General features: G+C 38.3%; 1 protein-coding gene across 1 annotated transcript in view; it reads left to right on the top strand.

Annotated features, from left to right (window-relative positions):
* The window catches only part of NUMB (NUMB endocytic adaptor protein), a 111,630-nt gene that overhangs the window by 82,761 nt on the left and 11,880 nt on the right, over positions 1-16,989 (top strand). The window contains 2 exon segments of the mRNA XM_033109331.1: positions 14,242-14,316; positions 16,280-16,420. Of these exon segments, the coding sequence (XP_032965222.1) occupies positions 14,242-14,316; positions 16,280-16,420 (216 nt within the window).

The raw sequence follows: 16,989 nt of genomic DNA on the forward strand, positions 1-16,989 counted from the left end.
TACAGAAAGAATTCTTTCTATGGCAGGATGATTATATTCTAATATACCATTTTTGAAATTACAGTTAAATCATTCAAAGAGTTTGGAAAACTAAGTGGTGGGGGGCGGCAAAGACTCGTTCATTATCTTACCAGAAATATGCTTTTAAATGAAAAACTTTACTCCGGAGCCTTTTAAACCTTTCAACTTGCTATCTATCATTCAGCTCATTTTTACACTAATCTACAAGAAATAGGCTGGTGAAAGAGACTTGGTTTGGTGAGTTTTCTAGGTCAGTTGTGGTTTGACGAAAGCTGAACATGAAGAATCTCACAGAACAGTATACGATAGGGAGTTTTTATCCAGTCCAGTTCCTCATAAATTTTGATACTTTCTTAGCCTTCACATCATGTATGATTTAATGGCCCAGGATAAAGAGAACAACAGTTATCACAAAGTGTTTCCATTACACATATTTGCATAAAAGTAGATCGATGTAAGAATTCTTCGCCCTGATTCTGAATTTATAAGTCATGGCCAGGAGGACTGCTTCCTCTTTTCCCTAAGTTGCATCCTGGACCCACCTACCCAGTCCCTTCCTCATTCCTGCATTACCAGCTGATGGGAGCAGTGCCTCCACAAGCTTTAGGAGTAGGGAACAGATAAACCTGGGTCTGTTACAGGAGTGTTATTAACACATTGTAAGTTTACACACATCTTAAAAAAGAAGAGAAACAAAAACTGAGAACCTGAAATCACTTTTTCCAAACGAGCTACATTAAATTGTTCATTGTTTTAGGAAAGCCAAGAATGTGTTTGGCTCATTACACCAAATTAATTAGTGTATTTGGCCGTACTAGGCCAATACTTTATTACCAGATGGTTATAGGGCACTTAACATTAAAAGGATTTCATAATATATTTGAGGAGCCCCATGAGCTAAGTAATCTGTATTCTCTTTTTTTATGAGGAACCGACTGAACCTAGAGATATAAAATGTTCTTAGGCCACCCCTATTAGGTCTCTTTTTAAAGCCTTGTATTAGAAAAACTGTTCAGTCTGCCTCCTTTGTGTCTTTCTCCTGTGTGTTTCATTTACTGTTCACACAACACACTTTACTTCTGGTCACCAAACATGTGAAGATTTTTCCCCACACCAAGCAATTCTGCAGCACCAGTTGGGTGTCCTACAATTTAACCCAATTCTGACACTCTCTACCTGGAGATCGTGTCAGCTCCCACAGGTTAAGGGCTCAGTCCCACAGCACTGCCCCCACCCTCCTTCAGGTACCAATCGCCAGTAGTAGGTCCCCAGGCGACCACAGCTTCTCTCCAGTTTGGCTACAAATCAGAGGTTCCCATCACCTCCTCCTCAGGTTCGATTAATTTGCTAGAATGATTCATAGAACTCAGGGAAACACTTACTTATGTTTACCAGTTTATTAAAGCATATGACAAAGGATACAAACGAACAGCTAGATGAAGAGATACATAGGGCAGAGTCTGGGAGGGTCCCAAGTACAGGAGCCTCTGTCCCGTGGAGTTGGGGTTTTATGGAAGCTTCCTTGCATAGCCGTGATCAGTTAATTCCATTTCCAGCTCATCTCCCCTTTGGAGGATGGGGAGTGAGGCCGAAAATTCCAGGCTTCTAATCATGGCGTGTTCTTTCTGGTGACCAGCTCCCATCCAGAAGCCCACCCAGAGTCACCTCATTAGAACGAAAGATGTCCTAGTGATCTTATTACTTAAGAATTTACCAGAATTTACATAGGGTTTTAGGAGCCCTATATCAGCAATGGGTCAAAGACCAAGAGATGCTCATAGTTCTTTGATCATTTAGGAAATTATAAGGGTTTCAGGAGCTCTATGGCAGGAACTAGGGACGAAGACCAGTATCTATTTTCTATTATCTTACAGCCATTTACTTGTATTTATATAGAGCTTTATAGTTTATGATATGCTTTGACCTACTTTCTAATTTGCTATTCATCACAGCTCAGTGAATTAGGATAATTCATGAAACTACATTTAAGAAATGAGCGAACAAGCTCAAAGAAGTCACCCAGCTAGTAGCAAATAGTAGTGCCTACCCTAAAATCAGGTTTTCTGAAGCCTAGTGCAAAGTTCTTTCACATACCCCTTACTGATGTTTTCTCATTCAAAAATATTGGCCTCTGCTCTCCTTACTTATGATGAATGGAGAAATGTCTAATGCAGAGGACACGAGACAGTTCAAGGGCCGGTCGCAGACATACCTGTACAGTTTATGAATTTGAATTAGTTGCAGTATTTCAAACATTGAAAGCTTCCACATAAAAACTAGGATACCTATCTTAAGAATGAGATCTGGCAAAATAATGTGCTTTCACTGTGACAGTAGTGGCTTGAGCTGAGTAGCTAGCGACTGTGCTTTTTGGTTGTCTATTTGCTACAATCCGTGTAACCCCTTATTATCTTATACTCAGCCCACTTCCCTTATTCTGTTACCTGCTTCTAGCCATGTAGCGTTTGAGTTTGTGAACGCCTCTCTGGGCTACTTTGTCACTTAGATTTGGTGGGTAGTGGGTAACCACTTCGAACTGTATTATATCTGTTCTAGCTGATTCTGTTAATGTACTGCCAAATATATTTTCTCAAGTTTTTCACACTTTTACAATTGTTAAATGGCATCATTAGAAATGGTTATGTTTTAAAAAATGCATGGTTGAAAGGTAATACGTGGTTATGTTGTTTTTTTCATCTAATTCTCAAGAATAAAGCATTTAATGGTATTTATGACCCTTTTAAATCAGTGTACTCACATCTACATTCTATTTTAGATTTTCCAAACTTTCTCCTCTGTGACAAATAGTACTTAGTGCTTATTCTGTCTGGATCCTTTTCTTTAAAAGTGAGGGAATATCTGTTGCATCTTTCCTTTTCTTCCTTCCTGCCTTTTAAATTCCCATGCCCTGTCTTCTGTAAATGTTACTTTCCTTGCATTTTATTGGATGCATCTTTTAGGATTTGGTTTATTTTCTTTTTGAAGTGCATTATAACAAATTTCTGAAAAAGAAGAAGAAGAAAAAGAGAGTCCCAAGAGTAATCAGAAGATTTCCATTCATCCTTGGTTTCGTTATTTCCTGTGACATGGCCAACTAGTATGTCAAATGCCTTGGTCACTGACCTTTCCTAGATAAAAAAATTCAATAGCCTTGAGAGTTATCTTTTTGTATTTGTGTTTATGAAAACCCAGTGGTTCTCAAGCTTCAGGTCACAGTTGGTATCTAAAACATGCTAGGGACTGTGCTATCCAGATACGAAGATAAACAAGACGGTCTCTATTTTTGTTTAGCCCATTTACTCTCTCATTTTTAGATGACTATTTGACACGTCCTTTGTTCTTAAAACTTCCAGGATTTCTTATTCTGTTCTTTCAGCTGATGACCTTGCTTCTTGCTTCCTACCTCACTGAAAAAACAGAATTAATCAGAAGAAAACTCGCATGTGCCCCCACCACAGCTACCCGCCCCCCTGCATCCATGTCCGTATGCTGTTTGCCCTCCTATTCAAGGAATGAACGTGCTCCTGGCTGAGGCCAACTCCTCCATTAGAGTCTTACTATTCCAGCTCCTACTTATTCCAGCAACGCTACCCCCTCTCTCTTCCATAATCGGTTTTTCTTTAGTGGATCACCATTAGCATAAAAACAACCTATCTTTTTTAAAAAAGGTTTCTTCTTGGTGCTTTCAGTTCCTGCTCCCCTTCCTCTGTTAAACTCATTTTACCCTCACCTCTCCACCTAAGCGGTTCTTGTCAGTTTTCCTACATTACTATTCCAGTGGTCCTATCACCTTACTCGGCCTGTCAACAGCATTTGACAGAGCCTATCCCTCCCTTGCGTTGAAACACTCTGTGCTTTTGGAGTTGAGAGATCATACTCTCTTGGTTTTTTCTTATAATGCTACCTACTTCTCTGACTACACCTCTCCTTTGATGATCTCATCCAATGTCGTGGGTTCAAATACCATCTCTATGCTGTGATTTTGAAATTTCTGTCTCTAGACATCTCCCCCAAACCCCATAGTGGTATTTCCATCTTAGAAGTAGTATAGCATAGGAGTCAAAGGCACAGACTCTGGAAAGCCAGATTACTTGCAGTTCATCCTGGCTCAGCCATTTACTAGCTTTGTAACCTTGGGAAAGGTTATTAGCTGCCTGTACCTCAGTTTCCCCACCATAAAAAAGGATAATACAAATACCGACCTCGTGTGATTATTGTGAAGATTAAATGGGTAAGTATAAACAAAGTGTACAAAACAGCCTGCTACAGTGGACAAGTGTTAAGATTGTTATCGTCATCATCATTAAACATTTCACACCAGGCATCTCACAACATGTCACAAACCAAATTCCTAATCTTTCTCTCCCAAGCTACTCTCGGCTAGTCTTCCTCATCTCATATGCAGCAACTCTGTCCCTGTGCTCTAGCCAAGAATTCTGGATCTGATCTTGACTCCTCTCTCTTTTACACCCTATATCAATAGTTTCTATCTCACTACCTCCACCACTGCTGCCCTGGTCCAAGCCAGCTTCCTCTCACCCGAATCATTGCAATAGTGTTCTACTTCCCCTGTTTTCATTGTTGTTCCCCAACCATCTGTTCTAAAGATAACAGCCTGAGTGATCTTTTTTAAGACAGAAGTCTGATTGTATTGCCCCATTGCCCCAGATTCTCTAGTAATTTCCTGACCTACTCAGAGTCTTTTGGGCCTTGTAGGCCACTGTACATGAATTCCCTCTGTCCCTTTTCTTATCTTCTCCTCTTCTCACTCTTGCTCCCTCTGTTCCAGCCACACAAGCCTCCTTGCTATTCCTTGAGCACATGAGGTATGCATCCACCTCAGGACCTTTGCACTTGCTATAACCTCAAATCTGGAACACGTCATCCAGCTATATGCATGGCTCACTTCTTCATATTTTCCATTCTTTGTTCAAAAGCCTCATTCTCGGCAAGGACCCCATTTTAAATTCCAGATACCACACTTCTCCATATATACACTAATTATTTCCCCTCCTCGCTTGATTTTTCTTTGATCGAGCATATTACCATTTGTCATACCATACATGTTACTTGTTTGCTTCCTCACTAAAACATAAGCTCTCTGAGGACAGAGAGCTTCACCTATTCTGTTCACGGCTGAATCTGTAATGCCTAGAATAGTATGTGGTCCATAGTAGCTGCTCCAGAATATTTGAGTTAGTGAATGAATGAATGAATGAGTGAGTGAATGAATGAGTGACACACTGCTTTCAAGTTCACCCTGTAGTGGGAGAAATATGACAGATTTAAAACAATGGTTACCAAGTCGTATAATATTAACAGGCACTACTGGAGCAGAGGAAGAGTGAACGTAAGAGGATGTGACTGAGGATTCTAGGAGGAAATGACACATAAGATTGAGACTAAAAACGATGAGTTCCAGTGTAACTAAGTTAAAGGAGAAAGACGTTTCAGACAGGAGGAACAGCATTTAACAGTACCACTGGGTGAGACAGGACATGCTCCAACTCATTCATTCATTCATTCAACCTAGGGATGGATATACAGAAGAAAGATGAGACCCCAGTTTCTGGTGTGGATGACCAAAGGAAGGGGGAATCATTCATTGTGAGAAAGGGTATGATGAATTTGGTTTTGGAGAGGTTGAATTTGAGATGCCTGTGGAATTTTTATTTCTGCTGTAATAACGTTTGAAGTATGAATTTAATATTAGAATCCCTAGCTTCCCCCCCTCCACAATTAAAAGTGATTTGGCAAACTAGAAGAGCTAAATTGTCTCCAAAAATCTGTCCTTTGCTGTTTGGTTCATGAGATGCTACCATCCTTGTTTTTTTCCCTCGAAAGCCTTTAAAGGCCCCTCTCACTTAAGAAAGTGCAGGAAATAGTGTCTGTTAGTGTCCCAGATTAAAAGTTGCTGTACTTTTAAAAAAAAAAAAAAAACATTTTTATTTTATATTATTGGGGAATATTGGGGAACAGTGTGTTTCTCCAGGGCCCCTCAGCTCCAAGTACAGTCACCGTTTTTAATCTTTAGTTGCAGGGGGCACAGCCCACCATCCCGTGCAGGAACAACCGGCTACCTTGTTGTTCAGAGCTCACGCTCTAACCAACTGAGCCATCTGACCGCCACAAGTTGCTGTACTTTTAATGAACCAACCATTAGAGCTAGTGCCAGGCTCAAATCCTATAGGAGGTTGTGTTTCTTTCCCTTCACTACTTTATCCTGTGGGGAAATACTCACTGTATCTTGGAATTATAAGACAAAATTTGTTTATTATATGATTCTGTTCAGAAATTCAAATATCAAATTACACATTTTAAGTCCCTTCTCAGATTAAAAAAAAAAAATGAAGCCAAGTTTCCTATGAAAGAAGTCTCTTCATTTGTTGCAAGGCCCACCACATCATGGTTGCCTGTTAATGTATCATTATTACTGTGTAATGACTGGGTTATCTCTGTGTATAGGTGTGACAGAAAGACTGACCCGTGATTCTTTACACATTGAGTACCCTTGAAGACCTCGTTGGTTTGTAGCAGAAAGAGCTTTTTACAGGAGATGGCAAATCACTGTTGCTCAGAAAAAGTGACATGCTCTGCCCTCCTGCCCTAACTGTTTGCTGTTACGGCTTTGTAGCATCTCATAGCTATGCCACACTATGCTTCCATGTGTCTTTATAGCATTTTACTTTGGCTTACTTTAGAACATCTGCTTAACCTTTTTGCTCTTATCATATGCCCAGCAGAATTGTCTTGCCTCCGAATATTACTTCTATTTATGTTGATTAATTGCATGCTGTTATTCTCATTGATGATTTTGAGAATCAAAAACCTTTTTAGAGTTGGACAGAACCTGAGATCTGAGTCACGGTTTAAAATAATAACTAGGATATAAGCACATTTGTAAAAAAAAACAAAAAGAAACAACAGAAAAGAAAAATAATTCAGGGACACAATTTTAAACAGTTTTAATATTTCAATATAATGCATTGTCTTCCCAAAAAGGTTTAATTAATGATCACTTTCCAGGGATTATGATGATTTATATCAGAGGTTGGCATACTGTGGCCCACTACCTGTTTTGGTAAATAAAATTTTCTTGGAACAAAGCCATGTCCATTTGTTTACATACTGTCTTTGGCTGCTTTTGTGCTACAATGGCAGAGGTGAATAGTTGTCATAGACCATATGGCCAGCAAAGCCTTAAATATTTATCTGGTCCTTCACAGAAAAAGTTTACCAATCCCTGATTTAAACAGTTTAAAAACTTACTTCTCCAACTGGAAATCTGAAGTACTTTTCCAGATACAGTAACACCAGTATATAACATGAAAGCAACTGTAAGGAGTTATCAGCCTACTGAGAATATCACCAACTTGTGATCTTCATCCCTTTTCAATTTATTATTTTTTAAAAGTGGTGTCTACTTTAAAAAAAAATACTCTGGAGAGAGATTGATAGGTAGATGGCAATTCTTTACTGTAATTAGTTATTTCAATAGCCTTTTATTATGAGTAGCTTTTATATTTAGGGGAAAGTGATCTCACAGTGGACTGAGTTTGTTTAAGTTACTATTTCCTTGTCATTTTTGCAACCATTGTGTGTTTCTTCAGTGGTATTTTCATGTTAAGATCACCCGTGCATTTGTCTTACTTGCAGTGCAAGTTTCCTGAGTAAGTAATTTGTAATAGATCCACTACCTGCTATTATTTTCTCCAATGTCAGCCTGCTTAATTTCTGCGCTGGTTCATATCTAGCCATAATAAAAGGTATTTAAGGCAGAGGCTAATTTTAAAATTCTAAGGTGGATATTAAGAGAGTTGAGTGGTTACTTGAAAGTTATACTTACATTTGTCATCTTTCACTGATAGGTTACCTTGATCCTTCTGCTCAGATTTCACCAATTTAAATTCTAAGTTACTGCAGTTCTGTCCCTGTTAGACTCATTTTCTTTCCTTGAAGAATAAGCAATTTTCTCTTTGTTGTAAAACTCTGTTTTTAGTACATTGACATTAGTCAGTGTGAATTAATTCTAAAGGTATTATTAAAATAGAAAGTGTTGGAGCAGTGGTGATGAAATAATTCTTAATGACTCACATCTCCATTATCCCTACCACATTTTTATTAGTTTCTGAAGTATTATGTAGTCTTTTTTTGTAAAGGGATGTTTGTATCACTAAGATGTACGTAAATTCCACATGTCATACTTGGATTATCTTTTTCCTTTTTCCTTTGGTTAGCTAACTTTGGCCTTATCTCCTTGGGTATTAGCTTGAGTAAACAGTTTTAGGGCAAACAGAAACGAACACTTTCATCTTCTCTCCATGACTTTTGTCATTTTTAAAAAATTGCTTCGGAATCTTAGTTTATGTTATCAGAATGAAAGACTCTGAAGTTCACAAATAGTACAGAAGCCTTGCTACTGTAGAATTTGTGAGAGGAAGTCTGGGCTTCATTTCAGCGGCGAGTGCCCTTGAGCCTGAATGTCTCAGTACCTGGTTGAAATAACTGTAATGTGACAAACTATAGTGACATCCAAGAGCCATCGATCTGATGTATAAACATACAAAAAGAATTTATATTATCTGTTTTCTTCCTCTATTTAGAGAGGTCAGAGGCCATGAAATATGACAAATACAATGCCTCACTGATAGATTAGCAAAGCACCATAAAAATTATTATAAAGACATACCTCAAAAAGTAGAGTTGTTTACATAACAGTACCATTGGGCCAAAAAAATGTTTCATTTCCCTGTACATGGTAAGGAGGCTAAATGGGGAACAGTCCCATTTTAAAATGACCTTTTATTTTTCACACCCTCAGTCTCCTAACCTATCTTTGCCTCATGCTGAACACTTTAGGCTACAATTACATAATAAGCAGATGAATAAAACTTTAAATTTCTTACAGAGGATTTTCAGTGCCATTTGACAGTCCTCTGTGTCACTGGTCAACTGTTTCCTATTCCTTACAGGAGATATCTAGCACATTTATTCCTTCAACAAATACTTCTTAAACTCTTCCTCTGTGTCAGACATTATTCTAAGTTCTGAGGATACAACAGTGAACAATAAAGAAGGAAGCACTCTGCACTCATGGAGCTCACCTTCCAGCAAAATACTAAACGCTACATCAGCGTCGGTTAAATATGTGCAGTCACTGTTGTTGGTGGGGTGACTGTTGTTCCAGCTTGCCTGAAACAGCCCCAGAATAACACCTGTTTCTGGGTTTTAGTAGTGTGCCCCCTTTCACTTTCAAAGGAGTCCCAATTTGGACAGAAAATTATATGACCACCCTAGTTTTAAACCTTATAAATATGTTAATTCATTTAATCCTCTTAATAATCTCATAAGGTATATAAAATTATTAAAATCGTTATACAGGTACAGAAACTGAAACTTCGAGAAGTTGAGTAATTTGCCCTTGGTCGTGGTAGGAAGTGGCAGAACAGAATTCAAACCCAGAGACAGCCCTGGTTCCAGAGTTTGTGCTCTGAGTCACTGCCCTGTACAGCCCCTGACTGCTGTTATAAATCTTGACTATCTTCCTCTGCCTGACTACCTTCCTCTCCCCAGCCAATAAAGCAGGTAATCGCATTCCCTTCACAGACTACATTTGTGGCTGTCCGAGTAAACTTCCTCAACTTGACATTCCCTCCTTCTCAAATCTGTCTTCCTTTCTGCTCATCCTCACTCAATCCCTCCATTTCAAGGAAGGGGCGGCATCCCTCTTCCTGTCTAAAACTTGTATTCTAGCCCCATCCCATCCTGCCTCCTGGATGACTCTGTTTTCTAAATTAGTCTCTTTTTCTTCGGCTTTCAGTCGCCGTCTTTCTACTAGCTTTTCCCATTCAGCGTATAAGCATGATCAGTGGTTGTTGTTGAAAAGCATATCACTCTTTCAAGAAGCTTTAGTGTTGGGAGAAGTTTTTTAAAGTTTATTAATAATATATCAATGATAAATGGCTACCAATTATTTATTACCCTGTTTAAATTCCAGGTACTGAGCATATCTCTGATCCTTTTACCAACCCTACAAATACTTGACAGATAAAGAAATAGAAGGTCAGAGGACCACATAATTTGCTTAGTTTAAGAGTAGTGGCACAGAATTCAGACTCATACGTGTATTTGTCTTACTCCGAAGTTCATTCTGCTTCTAGTATATCATGCTAGTTTATCAGGATTCTTAAAGACCTCCTTTGATCCTCTGCCTGTCCCCCATTGCATTATAGCACTCCCTTTTATAGAAACAAATTTTTTAAAGAGAATATTTAATACTCATAGACTCTACTTGTCTTTCATTTACTTCTCAACCCATTCTAATCTGACTTTCGCCTCTGTATTAGTCAGAATCCTGCAGAGAAACAGAACCATCTGTCCCCCCTTTATATATATACATACATATGTATATATAATATTTATATACTTATTCATTTAGGTTATCTATATCTATATTTAGAGAGGGAGTGTTTATTTTAAGAGTTGATTCATTCATTTGTGGGGGCTGGCAAGTCTGAAATCTGTAGGGTAGGCCAGCAGGCTGGAAGCTTAGGTAGAATTCCTATGTTACAGACCTGAGGCAGAATTTCTTTTCCAGGAAACCTCAGTTTTTACCTTTAGCCTTCAAGTGATTGAATGAGGGCCACCACCACCCCATATTATCAGGGTAATCTTTACCTAAAGTCAATTGATTATGTTAATCACATCTACAAAATACCTTCACAGCAAGTGTTTGACCAAACGACTGGGCGACGCTAGCCTCACCAATTTGGCACATAAACCGAACCGTCACAGTCTGTATCACTCTAGCGTGTCTTCTTCATTGCTAAATCCATGGACACTTTTCACATCTTTCCTTACTTGATCACTTTGCAGCATTTGATGTTTTGGACCACCCGTTACTTCTTGAAACCCTTCTCCCTTAGTTTCAATGACCTTAATCTGTCCCCATTCTCCTGTCTCTCTAGCTATTCCTTTTCTCATATTTCAATGACTTACTCATTTTCTCCCAATTCTTTAATTATTGATAATCTATTCTGTTCTTTGCCCTCTTATTCCCATGATTGATGTCTCCCAAATCTAAAATTCCATCTTAGAATTCTCTACTGAGGTTCAGACCTACGCAAGGTCTGACAATTAAATTTGCAAACTTGCCACCATGCACTTACATTGGCAGCATTGTACAAACAGCTCAGTAAGGTTTCGTAGTCTTGGTATACCAGTGTCTTACAGCTGTGTTTGTGTTGATGTGTGGTGGTGTCTTACTGGGTGGCGTTCATTATTGTTTTTGCGTGTGTTTGTGTGCCATCGGGGGAATGTCTGAGCTTGAATTAGAGCAACGAACAAACATTAAATGTCTTGTTAAACTTGGCAAGAGTGGAAGTGAAATCAGTGACATATTAGTCCAAAATTATGGGGATAATGCCGTGAAGAAAATGACAGTGTACAAATGGATTAAACCTTTTTCTGAGGGGAGAGAACGCGTCACTGATGAAGAGAGGTCTAGGTGGCCAGTAATGAGCAGAACTGGCGAAAACATTGCAAAAATTCATCAATTTTTGCATCACAATCGTCAGCTGACTATGAGAAGCATAGCAGACCAAGTAAACATCGATAGAGAAACAGGAAAATCTTAACTGAAAATCTTGGCATGAGAAAGGTGTGTGCAAAAATAGTCCAAAGGAGCTCACCGGTGAACAACAGGAGAATTGAAGTTTGCCAAGACCTTTTTGAGAGGCAAGACGATGTTTTGGGCCGTGTTATCATCATTTTTATATCAGAGGGATTATTCATTATGAATTAGTACCAACTGGACAAACAGTTAACCAATTTTACTATTTAGAAGTCCTAAAAAGGCTATGTGAAAAAGTTGGATGAAAATGACCTGAACTTTTCGCCAACAATTTATGGCTCTTGCATCACCACAAATGCACCAGCTCACATGGCACTGTCTGTGAGGGAGTTTTTAGCCAATAAACAAATAACTCTATTGGAACACCCTCCCTACTCACCTGATCTGGCCCCCAATGACTTACTTCTTTACCCAAAGGTAAAGGAAATATTGAAAGGAAGACATTTTGATGACATTCAGAACATCAAGGGTAATACGACGACAGCTCTGATGGCCCTTCCAGAAAAAAAGAGTTCCAAAATTGCTTTGAAGGGTAGAATAGGCGCTGGCGTCGGTGCATAGCTTCCCAAGGGGAGTACTTCAAAGGTGACCATAGTGATATTCGGCAATGACGTATGTAGCAATTTTTCTAAGATGAGTTCGTGAACTTAATTGTCAGACCTTGTATAGCAAATTAACGTGTGGACGTCTCCACCTGGGTGTTGCACAGACATCTCAAACTTTGCATGTCTAAAACTGAAATCCTAGTCTTTCCCTCTCAAACTTGCTTTTGCATCTCTTCTATTCTCTATCTTAGTTTGTGGTACCTTCTCCACCAGTTACTCAAACCAGAAACCAGAGAGGAATCCTTAACTTCTCCCTTGCATTGACTATTTAAAACTTTCTCATCTCCATCGCTCTCTCAACCAAGAGAGCTCAACCCTCATTTTCTCTCACTTGGAATCTTGTTGTGGTCTTTTTACCTCCTCTCAGTCTCTTTCCAATCCGTCAACACTGCTGCAGAAGTGATATTTTAAAAATGCAAATCTTTTTAATCTTGTTTAAATTCTTCCAATAGCTCCCAGTAGCCCACAGAATTAAGATAGAATTCTTTAGCAGGCATACGAGGCCGTCCGTGGCTAGGCCTGTCCTACCTTCTATCTCCTACTGTGCCTCACTCACCCATCCTACTTTGCAGCTGTACTGAGATGTTTATAGAGCCCAGACTCGCCATGTCCTGTACTGCTTGGCATGTCCACTACCTCTCAGTTCCCTACCTACCTACCACCACCTGGGGCATCTAGAAAAATTATTTTAGTACCCAGTTCAGTCTTCTCCTTTGAATAACCTTCCTCAGTTTCACAAATAGATTTGACCATGCTTTCTTTCCGACATAATTATACATTTGTTTTCAGCTCTACTGTAGCACTTATTACTGTGTTGTTTATTTTTGTTTATCTGAGTGTCAAGGGGCTGTGAACTCTTCGTGTATTTCTGCTGCCTGGCATATAATAGGCTCTCATCAGGTGGATGGTGATGGTGGAGATGAGCTTGGAGTGGGTCATACGGTTCATTTAATGAAGGCATGCCTTCCATATTGAGGAGTGTTGGGCTTGGGCACACGTCTTTATCCTCCTTTGTCCCTTCTAGAGTGTGCTGCTCCCACCTTTAGTGTCTGATTCCTTTTGATGTATATACTCTTTATGATGTTTTGATACCTATTCTCAGCCTTCATTTCACTTTTGTTTTATTTCGCTTCTATCCTTGGAGCAGTTAGAACGAAAGGAAGTTGTTCAATTACTATTACAAAATTCCCACTCTCCCATTTTCATTCCATCACAGGAGAAATCATACATCAGCTTGTTTCCATGTGATTCTTGTGTGCAAAAGAAGTCTTTTCTCAGCCAGTAAAAACAATTTGTGTTACAGTAACAATATTTTTCCAACAGTTTTTTAAACCTCCTATGTCCCCAAAATGTCTCCATGCACTTAATGTCAAACTAAAAACTAAACCAGTTCTGTGTTAACTCTGCGAGAAGAAATAATGGTATTTAAAGACTGTTAAAGGAAAAATGAAGACTTCTTGGGTTTTTAACATGAAATTTTCAGGTGACCAAGGGTCCTGCTGTAATCATTGGGGTGAAAGGATAGTACAATGGTCAGCCTCTCAATTTAGACTTACACATTACTTTCTACTCTAAATACATTCGTAGAAGCTACTTGTGGTGTAACTCCTTATGTATTTACATTTATCTGACTCTTGGTTTTCTTGGTTTATTTTTAAATGGGTGAAGAAGCATCTACTTATGAATTCTTTGCCCTTTATGGACTGTAATATCTTGGTTTTGATTCTGTATATCCTCTCCCCTTTACTTAATTTTATCGTATTTGTTTTGCATTGTGTTTCTAATGGCTTTGGCTTGTTTTTTCCTGAATGTTTCGGCAGTTTGGTTTGAGTATCTGGCTTTGGGCACTCCTCCTGAACTAGGACTCCATTTGTACTTTTGACTTTTGGAAGGCAGAAGTTAGTGTTTTCTGTGGAAGATGACATTTTTTTAATATATGTGTGTCTCCCCCCCACCCCCTTCCTTTTTGGTTTCTCTTAAAAGACTGGAAAGAAAGCAGTTAAGGCAGTCCTGTGGGTATCAGCAGATGGACTCAGAGTTGTGGATGAAAAAACTAAGGTAAAACTTTTATAAGCTTAAATGTTACTGCTCATATATTTTCTTAATCCCTAATGATCAAATATAATGCCATTAAGCTGTTGTAGTCACTCTATATCCTTCGACTTTGTCCAAAGTACAGTCTTCCAAGAGACTAGTTAATGTTAGGAAGCCAATTTAGTTACTCATTTACCTTATGAAAAACAGAACTCTCTCAATATTTTGCTCTACATGACACAGCATGTTTAGCCTACTAAACATTTCATGTTAAGATCTGAGTTCTATTTTAGTTGTTACACATTTTTCAAAAACCTTTACCCTCACAAATTTGATGTGAAAGATGATAGACCTTTTAGCATAGTTAAAATATTTTTTTAAAAAAATGATGAACCAATCTGAAATTTCTTCTTCTACCTTAATAAAATACTGTATTTTTAGAAAGTAATATTTGAACTGATTAACCTGCTGTTTAACTGAAAACCCAACTTAAGTGAAATCTTAAGGACTAGTAAATGGCTCATTTGGTTAACATTTTCTTAGAATCCTCACAATATCTCAAATCCTAGGTATCATTTTGCATTTGAAAGAAAGTGATCCTATACTCCTAAATAAAAATAGAGACATAGAGTCTTCCCTTAGAGAGCATATGGTATTATATAAGTACATTTAATCATTAATTTAAATTTCCTAAGAGACCTGGATAAATTTCCTAAGAGACCTAGAGTCTGGATAAATTTTAACAAGTAGGCAATTTTTCAAAAAACTCAAATGTCACTGGACCTGGGAGAAAGTCTGGCAGGTAAAAAGCAGTTTGATGGATGATTTGCCTGATACATTTTAAGTGATTTAATATAGCCACATTTTAGTTCTTTTGACCCTCCATCTAAGGCGTCCTGTGTTTTTTTTAAGTTCAAGAGAAGTGGTGGTCTTAAATGTACATTACTCTTGGAAACAGTCATTTTTGTTAGCTTATTTTAAAGAACTTGTGTAGTTTTCATTAGTGTTTTGGATGAAATTTGTTGTGGTTGGACTGTTTTTGATTATTTTATACAATAGTGAGAAAGTGATGTTGCCCCCTGGTGGCTGCTTATAGCACTGGCATTAATTAGTTCTTTCCACACTGAGTGATAGTAGTAATTGGTGGATTATCACTCTTGGACCCATCATGAGTGGAAAAGAAATTTTGTGATGTGTATAATCTATAAAGGGCTCATATTTAGATATATAAATAATTCCTACATATCGGTAAGAAAAACGACAGACAACCCAAAAGACGTGAAGAATCACTTAGTTAAAGAGGAAACAAATCAGGGTTATGCAAAATAAAATCATGAGCCATCAGAGGCAAAATTTTAAAAAACTAACTGGAAAGTTTGTGGAGCAACAGGAATTCTCATAGCGAGGCCTTTTTTGTTTCAATTGTATGTTGTAGCACTTACAGCCCCACACCTCAGCATCTAGGGATTCTGGGCCATGGGAATATCACACAGAAGAGCCTCGAAGCCTCAAGATTTTAAAAAACATTTTGTGTAATGTTTATACAGTGTATATACTAGGCCATTCGGCAAGTATATAAGCAGACGAAGTCATACTCAAAATTAAATGATTAATAAGTTAATAAATACATAGAACTGTTCTGGGAATGATGTGATAAGATATGTTATATGGAAATTGGATTAAATATATTGATTTACATATATTGTCAATTGAACATAGACTCCACCATGATAAAATTAGAATCAGCAAGCATATGTTTTAGAACAGGAAGATGAGGTAAAGGCGGCATCTGGGCCCAGTGGCTCTTGGGACTGCTCCTAGATCAGATTCTTTCTGTTCAGACTGCTGGCCTCAGATCCAGCTGTTCCATAGCCTCGATGCATTAGATGTTGCGATTCTGTATTATGAAATGAACATCCTGTGTTTCTTCTGAGAAACTTGAGTAACCTCATAAGTTCTGTATTCTTTTGTGTTTCCCTTTTTCTAGGACCTCATAGTTGACCAGACAATAGAAAAAGTTTCTTTCTGTGCCCCAGATAGGAACTTTGATAGAGCCTTCTCTTACATATGTCGTGATGGCACCACTCGGCGCTGGATCTGTCATTGCTTTATGGCTGTCAAGGACACGGTGAGTCCAACGTGGATTTCATCATGACTAGCCTCAGTTAGCCAAGCTCCTTTCAGCTTGGCTCAGTCAAGCAGTTTCCACTACATTTCTGACAAGGGTGTGCTGTTACAGTATGTAGAAGTGCCTACACTAGCCTGCTTTCACTCCTTTTATTCAAGTAGTTCACACTGTTGGTGTGAGGCCGCAATTCTAGAAGCAAGATGATTAGCTGAGATCCAAGGTCATTAAAGGAAAGTGAAAGTGTTCTGGAGAGGGTGACTGCTAAACTTTATTCAAAACTTTTCATTATTAGAACTATTGTCACAATTCTTAGGTGTATTTGTTTCCTAATACATCTGGGTAGAAGATGTTGGCATTTGAAAGGTGCTTATAAATTTATTTGCAAAGAGATTCTACTACAAATAAAAGAACTGAGTTGGAGTATATTCTCAATTAATTAAAAAAAATGGAAATACTAAATTATGGTATAATGATGTACACTAGAAATTGTGGCATAGTAGAAATTTTTGATTTTTAAAAATAGAGAATAACCTCATCTATCATCCTTCATGTAAATTACCCAGAATTCT

Source organism: Rhinolophus ferrumequinum, chromosome 6 (genome assembly GCF_004115265.2).
Source record: "Rhinolophus ferrumequinum isolate MPI-CBG mRhiFer1 chromosome 6, mRhiFer1_v1.p, whole genome shotgun sequence".
NCBI lineage: Eukaryota > Metazoa > Chordata > Mammalia > Chiroptera > Rhinolophidae > Rhinolophus > Rhinolophus ferrumequinum.